This window comes from Limanda limanda, chromosome 21 (genome assembly GCF_963576545.1).
Source record: "Limanda limanda chromosome 21, fLimLim1.1, whole genome shotgun sequence".
Classification (NCBI taxonomy): Eukaryota; Metazoa; Chordata; class Actinopteri; order Pleuronectiformes; family Pleuronectidae; genus Limanda; species Limanda limanda.
In genome coordinates this window covers 19,997,211-20,013,241 of record NC_083656.1, presented here as the reverse complement: position 1 = coordinate 20,013,241, position 16,031 = coordinate 19,997,211, and the positions used below count along the sequence as shown (strand labels likewise).

Here is a 16,031-nt window from a genome sequence, read left to right as displayed (position 1 = left end):
CAGACGTCGGTTCAATGTGAAAACATGTGTTTAAATGTAAAGCGTGTGTTGACTCACCTGTGCTGTGCGCGGCCTTTGGATGCTGTGGTCATCCCTGCATGAAGCTACACACAGTCAGCTGGCAACGTAACGGAAATCAAATCATTTCAAAATAAAAGCACGGACTCTTCACTCCACGGACGTCTTGTACATTCCGAAAGCGGTTTCCGAAAATGATAATAAAACCACTATGTTTAAAATATGTTGTATTATTATTAGCTCTCAGCGGGGCTCTCCGGGTTTCATGGTAATGCTGATAAACTTGTCAATTTTTATTTATTCTGAAAATCACAACCGTACGCTTTTTTCGAGGATTCCGTCATTTTCACCACCTTGATACAGGAGTAGACACTGGAATCGTGACTGATGGAACATGACATTCATCTATACACTGTTCACATTGAGGAAGCTTTTATTCAAGTGTCAAAGGGTATTAAGACCCACACACTCCTGCATACAGGCTTACTGGGAGGTGTGTCTGTGTGTTTATGCATGTGTGTCTGTCTTTGTATCCTCATAACAACCTTTCCCATAATTTAATTTGATTGGTTATAAATAATATTGATAATAAAGTAACTTTGATATTCTGCCAATATTCAGTTTGGAGATTCATTCCTTTACAGCCGCACTATTTCAAGCTCTGATTAGATAACTATCATGAGCAAATGTGTTTTTATTAAGATGCTTACAACACCTAATTTCTTGTCAGTACCACCTTAAGTAAAGTGCTACCAAAACCCATTTTCTAAATGTCCTTACATAAGGTCTACCAGATGTGGTGGAACAGTCCACAACCGGCCAAGTGTTGAGTCAGTTCTAACAAGTTCCTGCTGAAATTTTCCTCTTACAAACAGACGCAGTAGAGTTTCACCCACTGTCGGTTCCACATGGTTCAGGGTTTAAACCAGGACACTGGCCAGCTGCCAGAGAGCAATTTTGGAAACATGGAACTCCCATAATGTACATAAATTACAGACAGCTTTTAAAAGATAGCTTTCTGCCTCGTTCCAGGGTGCCATGTGGTTTTCATAGCTTGTATGCATCAGGCTGTTTTTTCCAAATGTTTGCTTACTGCAGAAGACCATAGAGGAAAAAGTACCACTGAGATCCACATGGAATAAAATGTGAGTGTAATGACTGAAAGGTCCACTTTGGAAAATGTTTTTTACAAGGGAAATGAGCCAAGACACGTTTTATCCCCAAAATATATATCTTTCTTGTAGACGTTGACGACTTTGAATCATTATCAACTATAGTAAAAGGGCTGCACTGATCATTGAAGACGGCAGTTTGCACATGTAAATGCAGCTACTGACTACTTTCAGAATAAATACTGTCCAACTGTAGATTAGTTTTAGTATTGCCATTAATATTGTTTAAGACAGGAGAAACCACTCTAAAACAAACCTTTCTTCAATTGAAATGGAGATGAAGTAGACTATAAGTTTCTAGGTAGGCCTGTAATCTTTATTTTCCTGGTGTTGGTGAGTGTTCTTGGTTTACTCTGACTTTAATTAGTCAGGTTTATGACAGTGCAGTAATTTTTCTGTGAAAGCATCTGTTGTTTGAAGAGTGTTCAATGAGCAGAAGTATGGGTCGCTAGAGACACAATTTGAATCATTTAAGTTGAACTTCAATATCAAAACTTGAATAACTGCATCATAAAGTGAACAAATTAGTTATGCAGTAAATTCACTGGACTAACCCTGACGTGCCAAAATAAAAAATAGGCGAAACAAAAAAATAGCTGGACACATTCTCCGCTAAAATAGCAACAACCCATTTATAAACCTTCCTGAATAGAATAGCATATAATCAGGATCTGGTGATTTTATTGCTATTTTTTTTTTTAATGGAAATTCTTTGAAAGTGAATGTTACCTCACTAAATGACTGGAATATACATTTAAGATTGTAGGATTTAGGTGAAAAGGATCTATTGGCCGAAATAGAACATAAAGCAATCCTTTATGTTTTCACTGGTGTGTTTCCTCTAAATTGTACGAATAGTTGTTGCTTTTACCCTATAATGGGCCCTTTATATTCAAATACTTTATATTTACATCGGGATTGGTTCCGCTCTACAGATGCTGCCATGTGTTTTTCACAGTAGCCCAGATAAGACAAACTTTATGACAACTGAAGACTACCACAGGTTCTCTCTCATGTTTGGAAGGGGAGGTGAGGATTTTCCGCTGAAACTACTACACTTAATCTTACACAATGAACCTTTAATTCTAATTATATGGAATGGAACTTGAGTTGTTATTTTTGATGAACATTTGTATTTATATGTTTATGAATATATAAAGTACAATTTTACGTTAGCTTTTACAACAAAGAAAATCTGTATAATTTTGTTGTCAATCTTCCTCGTCTTACTGCCTGGTGTCATCCATTTTAAATCAGGCCCTGCCTTCCATATGATAAAATTTGTTTTGCATGGATGGTAGAAATTAGTGGAAACAGGAACAGATCGTGCCTGACATTCCTCCTTCTGCTGTGCCTGAGCTTGTATACAAGCAGATCAGCACAGCTCTGTTCTAACTATTTAAACCACTCTGAGTGAGGCTAGACCAAGGGGGTGTGTCATTGAATCATCACAGGGCTGGGCCTTTTATTGTAGGTGGAGTTGCACTGATGTGCATGTGTGTCTATATGGGGAGGAGATGAGGGAGGGGTTTGTAAAGAGGTGGGGAGTCCTGTGGAAAAAAGGGGGGGCTGGAGAGGAAAAATCCTGCCAGCTCTAGCTTGACTGGAGGGTTTTCTCTCCCTGGTGCTGTATTCGCACTCTAATGCTCATGTGGTAACATCCAGCACTGCTTGGCTTCCCCTGCACGTTGGCTCGATTCCAGTGATCTCAAGTAGAAAGAAGAGAGAGAGACAGAAAGAAGCAGCGACAAAGTGTATGTATGCTGGAGAGAGATAAGTGAGTTTAAAAGCAGGAGTGAGAAGCAGAGATCTGGAAAAGGGACGAAAAGAAGAAGCGAGTGAGGGAGAAATCAGTTGTAAAAAGTGATCTAGAAGAACCAGTGGTGAAGAAATATTGACAATCAATCCACAAACATGGCAACCATGGAAGCACTGGAATCCTCAAGTGCCCTGCTGGAGCCTCAAATGCTCACTGAGATCTCAGACGACGAGATCAATCTCGCACCCTCAGACGATGAAGATGATGCCCTTGTTGCAGTCAAGAAAGAGCTGTCCACCATGGGCACGGAAGGGGATGCTGCTGAAGACAAGGATGAGGAAGCTAAGGTGGACACACAGGTGAACGGGGTCATGGTGCTGACTTTGCTTGACAAGATCATTGGGGCAGTGGACCAGATCCAGCAGACCCAGAGCGGGCTAGAGGCCAGACAACAAGACATGGAACGTTCGGTGACCAGCATCCAGGGCGAGCTGACCAAACTGTCCAAAAGCCACAGTACCACGTCCAACAGCGTAAATAAGATGATGGAGAAGGTGCGCAAGGTGAGCGTCAATGTCAAGACAGTGCGGGCCACCCTGGAGAAGCAAGGAGGCCAGATCAAGAAGCTGGAGAACAACGAGGCTGAGCTGCTCAAGAGACGCAACTTTAAAGTCATGATCTACCAGGTAGGACTATGTGTGTGTGTGTGTGTGTGTGTGTGTGTGTGTGTGTGTGTGTGTGTGTGTGTGTGTGTGTGTGTGTGTGTGTTTTAATTTGTGGTTGTAGTTTGTGTGTTTGAGGTCAAAGTTGTTTACGTAAAATAAATTACACCTTATTGGTTTAGGGATGGGTGTGGCCCATGGGTGAACCAAGCACATGTAAAGGTTCTGGAATGAAATCATTTTATTACCTCATCACGTTTTCCAAAAAATGTTGCTGAAAAGGTACGAGTGATGGTAAAAGAGTAAAAGAAGGTGTTTGCAAAAGATGTTTCCCAATTAGCTGAAATACATTTGAAGGAGTGGTCCGAGGTTAACTTTTTAGCATGTGCTGAAGTGACAGACTGTGCTATGTCTCATCACTGAACCTACAGTACTAAAACACTGCTCTCAGAAAGTATTATTTTCCAGGAAATGAGATATTTAGAATTTAGAATTAGTATTTCTTCTTATCCAACCAATCATATCAGATATTTAATACATTTATAGTCTATTCTCTGGAAAGTCTATCCTAATTCTACTCTTACGGTAAATAAACAGCAGTAAGTTATATATCAAGAGGGGGTTGTAACAATATGAACATATTACCATAATCATTCCTTATTAATTCATAATTATTTATTATATTTCAATAGAATAAAAAGAATGTTAAGACATATACACGCCTATGGAAACACTGAACAGCTTGTAGTCTTTTTCCAACTCCTTTTACAAATAATAAAATAAATGTTGAAAAACATTAAATACTCCATGATGTTAGCCTACAGCAGCATAATATGTTCTTAGAACACACAGAAGCAGTGATCCTGGGTGTATGTCAGTGTTTTTCCCCCTCTCCCCGCTCCCAGATCTACTGTATGCTGGATCAATAAGCATTATCCACAACAGATGGCTTCCAGATATTTTCCTTTCATGGCAGGCCATGTATAGACTAGAAGAATATGACCTAGCCAAGTTTGCTAGCTGCCCACCTCATACGGAATTAATTTTGAAAGTCATTTCACTTAATCCCCTTTTTATGCAAAGATGGAAAATACCACAAGTGAGTGCTAGGCCCTGTTAATTGCAGAGAAATGTTTCATTTGAGGTAACTGAGCACATTTTTATTCGTTTGTTTACTGAGGGGAGTTGAGGGGAGCCCTGTTTCTTTTTTTAGCCTTTGCAGTGTGATGTATAATAGCTTTCAGGTTTTTGCACTGTGGTGCAAGAACATTCAGAGTTTCCACCCTTGACTCAGACATCATGGTTTTCACTGACCCCCCTCTCTCTGTTCCTCTCTGTCTCTACTCAGCGACTGGGCAAAAGTATAATAAGAGCTCCATCTTAGGCAACCCAGACTGTATGACTGTAAATGGTTGTGCATTTCGAACACACTTACACAGTATATATGGCTGGCTCATCTTGGCATACCTGCAAAAGAATTTACTCGTAATGATCCGCAGATGGGCAGGGTAGAGCTCTCAGCAAAAATAAGCATATCTCCATCAGTTCATATGACAAATCCGATGACTGAACCATTCCTCAATCTGAAAGGATCATAAATCAACATTTCAATTAAAGACAAATAAAGTCTTGAAGCTGAGGGCTGCAAATTTCAATACAATGTACCAGAATTACCACACTGAAAAACAAATGGGTAGGGGTTTTGTTGGCATCAGCCAACTGCATGGGCCCATTGGCAAGAGAGACTCCCCCTGAAGTGCCTATCTCTGGCCCCAGCACTAACTCAAAACACTGGCTTTGTTTACGGTTGCCAACAATGACATAACGTCAGATTCATCTTCATTAAAAAAAGCCAACCACAATGGGTTCTGGTTTCAATTTTCTGTGCTACTTTGTTGCCCTCCAAGGGCAGATCCTTTCAGTATCAACAGTGAACACCCCCAGTGAGCTGTAATACTGTCGAACATTTGTCTACTTAGGACACTGTGTCAACACATGAATACTTGGCCTTTGCTAGGGACTTGTTTCTCAACGCACATGTCACATGTCCACCTCCAATAGTTTCAACACTGGGGAGTTGATAGAAGTATCTGCGGTAGATAGTTGTGTGTATATGCACTTAAAAAACATCATGGCAGGTCTAACTAAACAAAACAGGCTGCAGTTTTCAGATTGATCTAAATCTGTATAATGTTAATTAGCTCTCGGTAGAGCCAAACCACAATATTAGCCTTATATATTGGTGTATTGATTATGTGTGTACATTTCAGTTGAAAATCTAATACATATATGTTTCAGTTCATTTAGAAACAGTATCACCATAGTTTGTCCACCAGAGAGCACAGACAAGTATATTTGTTACATACATACTCCTCTGTATGTTCCTTGGTCATATTTAAAGGATTGTTATAAGAAATAAATGTTACGTTATGACTTTATGTTAAAAACAAATACCAAAAGGTCCTCATCAGAATTTAAAGTATCATTACTGGTATCACTGTTTGTGCTTTATCAAAAAAACATTCCCATTGTGGCTTTATCAACCCATGGTATATTTGCATGGCTGAGAATTTATTTAGGAAAATACCACAGTGGCTCAAACTGCGTAAAACAGTTTAACATCAATTTTATTCCAGTGTGCTACAGCAGTAGTTCTCATAAGATCGAGTTTTTGGGGGTTTTAATTAATCAGTTTTTTTAATTTGGTTTTAAGAATAACACTCATAAAAAGCTAATAAAATTGCCTCTCCCATAGCTAAGATCGCCTCATGAGCAGTGTGAAATTGAATCGGCATATCAACATTCCCTTATAGGGTTTTCAATGTAAAAATCTTATCCACCCAGGGGTTGTGACCTGATATGAGACTGTTTATAGGTTTGTGATACATGTAACCTAGCAACAGATCATGTTTTCTGATCATTTCCAGATATTTTTTTACAGACTGCTCCACACTTTTCAGTCTGTGGGAGGTGGGAGTTTAGATTTACTCCGCCATGTTTTGTTCTGCTTGTGCCCTGAGGAAAAGCCCTGCCCTGCTGCTCAGTGGAATATAGAAACTCAGTTACTGAGTGGTGTTTACCCTCACATAGGGGCTCCTCAGCACAAGGGCTTTGTAGTGGAGCAGGGTGTTTAATCTCTGCCTTAGTGGCCCAGCAGTCTGTGCTCCGCTCCCTCCTGGGCCCCCTTCATAAATGTGCTCCTAACAAGACTTGTGATGATGAGATTCACGACTTTGCTCATCTGGGTTACTTATGAAAGACAAAAGATGAACCCCTTAGATATGATGAACATGAAAACATGTGTAAAACATATCTACGAAGCCTTAACAAACACTTAGTGTCCTGATTCAACATGTTTCTCCCTAGATTGCATATTTCATTCTGCCACAATTCATTATCATTATGTCAGTCAAACACTAATATCAGCCAAACCAAACCCAGCTGCTGTTGACGCCAACGATGCAAACAATACCCCATAAAGCCACTGGTATGTTGGATCAGCCCAGGCTACTGCACGATAGGTACGTGGAAAATAATCAGTGGCAGCTCTGTCAGCACATCAGTTGGAAAAGACAATCTCCTTGTTAGCATGAACAGCTGTGCTCCTCTGGTTGAGCGTGTTTATGTGAGGGGGGGAGTTGTCAGTGTGGCTTTGGCTTATTTATGCCTCAACGTCCAGTAAGCCTAGGATTTACTTCTTTACAAGTGTGTTTAGTTCCTTGACAGTTGAGTGCATATTGTGTCCGAGAACAGAGATTACTGAGAACTTGATGTGAAATATGACAGTGTAGGAGAGAGAGGAACAGAGGCAGCATTTAGGTCAGTGTTTGTTGATTAAAGCAGCACCAATTCCTCCTCTTTGTAATATTAACAATTGATCAAATGAAAAAAACTGAGCTTTAAGGAGACCACAAAGAAATGTTACTGCTGAATGGCCACTGTTTGCTGTTGATATTGTGTCATTGTTGTGTTTTCTGCTTGGTCCTTTGCACCCACATGACCAGAATTCCCTTATTGCAGCTTAAATCAACCCAGAGAGCAAATCATTGAGAGGTAAAAGAGGGAAAAGATCAATAAAAACTGAGAGAAGAGGAGATGTCCATCCACTGTGTACAGGGAGTGGATGGGTGTGTTGCAGTGAGGAGCATATTTAGACAGCTGATTCATAGCACAGGCATCCCCAGCTCTCCATGCTAACCTCCTCTTTCCTCCGCCTCCTCATGTGGAACCAGTCACAGCCGTGTTTCTGCGTCTTCCTGACTCCTCCACCCACGAAGAATTCACTCCACACCCTGCCCCGCCCCAACTCCCTTACCACTCCATCATTTTCCTCTCTCTCATCTCAATTCACTATTTCTTTGTCCCACGTTTTGAGTGCCTGCAGTTAATTATTTATAATCTAAATGTGATACCCTAAGAAATTAAGCAAAACAAAGCAAGGTTACATCATCATGTACATTTTTAGGGAGTGTTTCTGTGTTTTGAAAATTAATGTGATTCGAGCAAGTAATGAGTTTTGAAGAATTTTAGTTTCTACAAGAATTAGTAGTGTTGCATTTGTGTTGCAACTACTCAAAGGTAATTTAAAGCAAAGTCATTGTATTTCACTTCAGTCACTGCAATCCACAGATCTACTGATAGGCCCCAGATGAATCAATTTTTTGAAAACTACCATTTTAGCCGTGTCACCTCATTCGATCTGCTCTGCCTGTTTATTATTTACTCCATAATATAAACAAAGTACGGTGCATGTAGCCATGATAACAGCTCCACCTATTTACCATGGCACGAATCATCAATGCCTCTTTCTAATGGCTTCAACTAAACCAAATGTATCAATGGAAGTCTGACCGTGAAAGGAATCACTGTCTTTGACAGAGAAAACTAAATCTCAGAAATCTCTCTCAGAACAGAACTTACAACTTCTATGCTGTAGCCTACTTTGCACCCCCACCGCCCCAAACACCTGTTGCCTTCACACTCCCTACATTTCAATCAACACCACAATTCCAAAACTTCACTCAAATAATTTTCAAATGAGCTAATCTGGATGTTCGGCCCTCAAAAGATTAAAACCAGATTTGCAACACTTTTGAAAAGAACTTTGAGATAACTTATGTTATGTGGGCGCTACATAAATAAAATTGACTTGACCTGTCTTGTACAGATGCAACACAGTTCACCGACAGTCTGGGAGCGATCCGGCTCCCAATAATGTTTAGCGAGTAAGTTCATCAAGCGTGAACCTTTTCTTCTCACACAGGTCGATCCAGGCCCATATATGGAGATGTGAGCCAGAAATGTTCCCGGCTCGGTTTACAGGGAACATTGTGTCTAACATTGTTTCAGCCGGGAGCAGTGCTCTTTGGTGGAGTGTTTTACTCTGTGGCACAGTACAGACAGTACTGGTGGTGTGCATGTCAGGTAACATGGTGAGGACACTGATGAGAGCTTGTTGACAGTATGGGGAGGAAGGAAAAGAGAGAAAGAGAGACGGCAAAGGAAACAGAGTGAGATAACTGAGGGCTAATGGAGACTGAGAACGAGCCATCTAAAAATAGCAACTATTGCATACTTGTTTGATTGTGAGAAGGAAAGGCCCTTTTGGAGATCATGTTCCTGTTTGGATTTTTTAGACCGGAGGCAGGGCGCAGGCACCAGCTGCTGACACTCAGGCCACAACATCTGCTTGTTTGATACATGCTAATATATCATCAACCATACATTTTCAAAAAGGTTTTCTTCCTGACTTTGATATCCTGACTTCAATGACCTTTTTGTGTCTGTCAGACGTTCCTGTGCTCTTATTCAACTTCAGTACTGTTTGAATAGTTACGAGGATTCATTTGTATTGTACAACTCATGTTTATTTTGCCCTGGGTTCACATTGTTACACATGCATCAGTTTGCATCTGATGTTAAAGACCAATTGTCAGACAAAAATGTTTGTCGATAGTACCATAGTATGGACATGAGCCAACACCTGCTCTCATGCCAATCATTACAAAATATTTTCAAGGAGGCGTGGATAACTCTGTGTTGAGTAGTCTCATCTAATCTGATGGCAAATGCTTCCCATTACAAACCTAAAAGTTCCGCCCTTTTGTTATCACACATATTGCTGGAGAAGGAATGTGAAATTTTAGATTTGAACACACCAAATGCTAATAGTCCTACTAGTACACCTTTTTTCCATCCACAAATATACTTGGAGTGTAAGAATCTGCTCCAGGCCATTCAGGTCTAGTCAATGTATTCTGGAAATATTCCCAAAACTGTCATTAAAGATAAAGCTTGAGTCAGTGGAGGGAAACCAATACTTTCAATGTTTTGTAAAGTATTTTAAAATACAATTATGTTGCTTCAACAACATTAACTTTGGGGAAAGGAGAATTTATTTGTTGCTGAAACTGGTTAAAAACTCAAAACCAGCCTTGTCTCAAAAATAGCATCATAATTTTGTAGCTGCTGTGAAATGCATGACAAATCTACTCTAATGCCGATCACTTGACATCAATACAGAAAAGATCTTTCAGATCAAATCTCTTTTTGTTTCTAAGGTGAAGCTTTTCCACATGAGTCAGAGGTGGATGACTCACAGTCAAAAGCTGCGGTTTGTGAAAACATTAGCTTGTTTGCTCATATGATAAACACTGTCATATGATTCCAGCCTTGAATCCTCTAATGGCTGCTGAAATTATCGGCCCTGAACAGAGGAATGCTTGTAATAAGTTACCATATCATCTCGGTCTATGATGACTTGAATATTAAGATCACTTTTTCACGTCTCTTTGTCTGCGGGCTGAATGGAAAGATGTCATGATGAAACTCGCTGAGACAGACTACAAAGGACAGAGGACTGGTATCCTGCCATATTGTCATACTGAAGCCCTGATTACTGAGAAAAATACTCAGATAACATCTCTTCAAAAGCTGAAAACGAGGATCTTGAGATAAGAGACACTGCATGAAAAGAAGCGTTTGTGTCAATCTGTGTCGCAGAGAAGTGTTGGCACATCCTTCGGTTAACGACTTTCACACGTATCTGCAGGCAGCAAAGTAAACGCTCAGGGTTCCTGCAGTTGTCAAGCCTGTGAGCTGTTGAGATTTGACCCCCCCTGCTCCAACTCCTAGAGGACGCTTTCATATGCAAATGACAATGCTCTGAGCTTCACAAATGCAAATCAGTTTCCCTGAGAGCAGATAACACCAATGTGTAAGAGGCACCAACAAACTATCTGGCTGAGTAAACCAGGCTTAAAATAAATATTAAACCTGAAATTTTAAATTGTTCTTAAGTAAGTAAGTGTGCTATAATGAATTATATTGTATACCACGAACAAAGGTCAATGCAGTCAAAAGAAATGAAACAATGCACTTTATTTCAAATTTTTATTGTCATCCAAAACAATCCTAAATCTCAACAACTGTATAGAGTGGCATGATTACAGTCACTTTTTCAATTGTGCTGGTTAAATGCACAGAGGAAGTGTAAACCACACCTCTACCAGCAAATAAATGATGCTGGGTATGATCATCTGTGTCCTGTAAGCTCCAAACTTCTACTGGCTTTCCATAAAAATATCTGTCCTCCCAAAATACTGGCATCAAATTCACATGTCAATGGCAAACTAAGCTGTTCCATGAATTATAAATGGTACCTTTTCACCACTACTTTCAAAATTGCTATGAAACATTCATTGATTTAATGATTTATTTTTTCAGTGTAATATTTAATCCCCCATGGACTGCACAGTGACAAAACACAGCAGCCGGCTGTTTGGATACAACATACATCTCCACTCAGTTTGATTATTATTTTAAATATAAAGGAGACACAATATAGAGCTTAAATTCCTTCATAATTTGAACTTCAATTGTCTAATTGTTGTTATTAAACTCTCAGTATTCCATTAAAACAGTCAACACTTTTATCCAAAGCGACTTACAATAAGTGCATTCAACTATAAGGTTACGAACACAGAACAGCATGAGTGAATCATGTGTGTAAATTTACTAAACACCACAAAAAATAAACCTGGCCTCAGTCAAATACTTATCCCATGAAGTAACCGCTGCTCACGTCACCCGCTCGCGTCATCAGCTGATGGACTCGTCCAATCAGAGCCTCGTAAACGCCGTGCAGCAGCGTCGAGTGTCCCGCAGACAGGAAGCGGGTCGTGTTTAGCTTGTCCCGTACGAGTGACTCTGTCTTCGGGGTAAATAACTTGCTGAAGTCGACACGACGCTGTTCCCTGGAGGAGAAGATGAGTGCGTGTGGAGGCAGAGCCGCGGGCCCGGTGTGGACGAGTCGAGGCGGAGAAGACGGAAGCACAGTCCCTGAGTTACGGTGAGCTAGAGACGCCATGCTAACCACTAAGCTAACTGGTACATCTGAAAGCATGTCCGCCACTCTTTGGGATAGCGAGAAAGTTGCTAAAATACGAATACAGCATCAAGTGCTGGAGCAGATCTAGTGCATGTGTAAATATGTATGAATTACTTAGATGTAACAGTTTGTTCTCGTTAAGTTTTTTCATCAACGTGACTTTTTTCTGTATGTTTTCACAGCCTCAGCCCCCCCCCCCTCCACACACACACACACACACACAAACAAAGAGGCGTTAGGCTGAGACGCTGAAAGTCCGGATTTAAAGTGCAGAAAATTAAGCCATTGAATGTAAGTAACTGTTTATGAATTGTTTTGGTGTTTTTTTGCTGTGGATCTTCCAACGGTGATGCAGCGCGGCTATTTCCGTTTATTAATAATAAAGTCATGTTACATGTGTTGTTTTCCAGCTGCCTGTCCGTATGACGTACAAAGACACACTATGAGCCAGTATGATCCGACCAGACCTCACATCAGCATTGAGGAGTTGTCGGAGAAGAAAGAGGGTAAGGTTATATTCATTAAATAATTTTCCAGTTACATGTAAAGGTGTATGTTGTCATTGAACTGTGCTAATTTTACTGAATGTGTTTACAGCTGATTGAAGCGGGACAGATGACATGGATCCATCCTTCCACAGCCAGGAGTGCACCGACCTGTGTCCCACACTTCATATAAGACTGGAAGCTACACTGGATCTCACAGCTACACACCACAGACGTCTACACACTGGAGAAGAGTCCCACAAAGAAGTCATGACCCAGAGGCTGCAGAGAAACATTTCAAGCCTCACCTGAGATTTTGTACAATATTTTTGCTGTATGTAAATAAAGCTTTCACTCCACATATACCTTGTTCACATTTGTTCCCTGTACAATATGTTCACCTATAGCATCAAGCATCACATGAATGTTTAGTTTTAATTAACTGCAGTGCTTTTGGTAAAGGCTTACTTATAAATAATAATAAATATTAATATATACATTTTTATTATAAATATTGTGTGGGAGGGGCTTACCCCACGTGCGGAATGCTGTGACCCCACGTGTGCACTGCAATGACCCATAAGGTGACCAATAGCAACACTTCTACCAGCCAATCACGAGTGACATTAGTTTCAAGGGTCTGTGGTTTCCTCCAATGGTGAGTAGAGAGAGGTTCTAGCCAGCGGCTGGACTCCGATTCATATGCTAATTAGATCACACGTCGCGATCGGTCCGCGCAGCGGCGCGAGCCCCCCCGCGGCTCTCTCCTTTGTTCTCCAAATCCCCCTTAAGGTCCGCAAACGCCGATAGACCCACCTTGTCTTCACTGGCGAACGCCGAGGTAACATCATGGAAACAGTTGGTTACAGCAGGGGATTAGGCCTGTCCGTAGAGGTTCACTGTGACAATAATACTGCTTTTCGTCTAGTGAGAATGACGTCATTATGAAATTCTCATTATAAAATTCTTGTTTTTAGCTTTTTGCTCAGAAAATGGCACAGAAACACTGCAGTTTATAGACAATACTCTCAACGCGATAATTTTTTATAGCCATTTCATATGTAGTAATTTACTCTTTAGAGATGTAAGTTACATATTATACAGTGCTTGCTTTGTACTGTTTAGCAAGAGCTTATAGATAATTACACTATAAATGTAATAAATAATAATCTCTCCATATATTTACGTGTCCAAACACATATATGGCTCAGGTTAGAAAATAGGAAACCACAAACAGACAAATAGTAGGCTGCTTGTAAGAGTAGCTGACTATTCGATGGCCTGCGTGATCATGGTCGTGCTGGCTAGTTAAGAGACCATTCATCGTATGTGCATACTAAAATGAAAAGTGGTAATGGTAGTACACAACTGCGTCCATCAGGGGCCTACTGTAGTGTTGGGGTTTGAGGTTAAAGCAGAGGACTCTACACAAACTGAAGAGGAAGAAGCAAATTCTTTTGCAGATTCATAAACACCAAACTCCTCCATTGTTATTGGAAAGAGTAACATGGGGTGGCCATGGGAACCACCACAGTCTTCCTCGACTGTCCAGGTCCCTCTTAGTTGAGCAGGGGGAGCTGTTCACACAGTTAGAGGGGCCAGAGAGGAGGTGGACAAGGCTGCCAAGCTTCAGCTGCTGATCCCCTCACAACAATAACTAGACCCCATTATTCAAGGGTGCAAGTACAATGATAATATTCCTCTTGTATATTTGCATAAAGTTGTCTTTGGATATGGCAATAGAATAGTACACTCATCATGTGACATGGGTGGGTGACATCACTCCAAACTGGGCTTCTGAGTGTTCATAATACAAAGGATTGTGTGTGTCTACGGGACCAAATTTGTGTGCGTGTGTTTGTGTGTGTGTGTATTTGTGTGTGTGTATTTGTGGTCCTACATGAAAGTACATGATCAGAATGCCCACGAACCAAAGTATGTCGTAAAAACTGCCTCCAATGATAGTCAACAATGGCAAGCTGTGTCTTGCAGTGAGAGCAGAAAGGAGAGCGAATGAAAACAGCCCAAAGTGCCTGACAAACATGTGTCTGCAGCCTTGGAAACACTACCAGAAATCTTCATTTCTACGTCATTCATGTGTGCTCCCTCACAAAAACACCATGTTTAAGTGGATGGTTTATGCAAACGGGTGTGGTCTGAAGGTCCACATCCCCAATACACAAAGAAGCTGCAGGAAACTGCAGCACTGTAGGAAATATTCTCATTACAAATTGGTCACCAAATAACACAACAAGCAGAAACATCTGATCAGGAGAGGAGAGGATGTGTCATAATTGTTGAAAAATTAAACTCACCTTTCCCACTTTCCCATCTTAATGGAAACCACGACTTCTTTATGAGCCAAACAGTAAGTAGTTAAATACTTCTTGACTAAATTAGGTACTGATTGTTGCTAACAACCCATCATGTACTATTAACATCTATATAGCAATATTCAATAGAGTGGGGGATCGAAATGAGTTGCAGATAAAGAAGGTATTTCAATCGAAATCCCCCAAAACTATTGACACTATGAGGCACTAAAACCTGGAGGTGTGAGTGCAGGCGGCAGCAGACAGGAGTCATATCCACAGGCTAACAAACACTGAGTCAGGTAATAGGCGAGCCCTGAAGCCACCAAGCTGTCTCCTCTACATTCCTTGGAGTATGGGCTGCAGTTCAACATCTATCTGTCAGTCACCACATGCACAGCTTACAGCTTCATTTTGTCACACAGTTCCAAAGTGAGTTGTTAACACTAATGTTGTATACACTTCCATTTATATGGCTGTTATTCAGTTGGGTAAACATGTAACAGAAATCAAAAGCTTTTGTTTGACTGAAAGAGTAAAAGCCGATTTTTGCTTCTCCGTTTTTTCTAAAACGGACAGATAAGACTGCCCTATCCGCCGTGGAACGCTCTCTCCGAGCGCCTCGGAGAGCTTTTCGTGCACCTCTGATTTTTCTAACTGTCCGTGTTTATTTCGGAGACCCCACGGACAGCCCTTGGCTGTGATTGGTCCGCGAACGACATAATTTCCGGTCGACGTCATTTCCGGATTTCACATTTCCGGACCTCAAACTTCCTGCTTCACAATAAACACAAACACAACTACGATTCTACGATTAATGTGACGTGTGTGTTAAGCCAGCGGAGTTGTCCGGCTGACGGTGGCTCATTAGAGCACTGACGGCATGTGTGCACGGTCACATACGGTTATAACGAGCTTAAAGCAAGTGGCTTGAAGCTAGCTAGCTCCGTGTAGCTTCAAGCCACATGTAGCCTCAAGCAGATTCAAGCTGTGGAATCAGCAACACAGTTGGGAAACAAGACCGGAGAACCGCTGCGCTAAGAAACGATAACATCAGCATTTTGACCCGCTGGGTGTCACTTTATTTAGTTCTGTTAGTTGCCATGGTTCAGTGTGTGGGAGGCAAGCCGACAGAGGTAAATAAACACACGTGGACTTCTTCTTCCCAGAAATGGGGTAGGCTTCTCTGAGCTCGTCTTCCATTGCGCCACCTATGGGTTTGGCGGTGAATTGT

The 16,031-nt window shown here is 41.0% G+C and overlaps 1 protein-coding gene across 1 annotated transcript in view; it reads left to right on the top strand.

Annotated features, from left to right (window-relative positions):
* Positions 1 to 2,841: 2,841 nt before the first annotated feature.
* LOC133027866 (caveolae-associated protein 1-like) overlaps positions 2,842 to 16,031 on the top strand; it is a 27,751-nt gene continuing 14,561 nt past the window's right edge. The window contains exon 1 of the mRNA XM_061095007.1: positions 2,842 to 3,635. Coding sequence (XP_060950990.1) covers positions 3,105 to 3,635 — 531 coding nt within the window. The 5' untranslated portion in view covers positions 2,842 to 3,104. The remainder of the gene's footprint in view (positions 3,636 to 16,031) is intronic.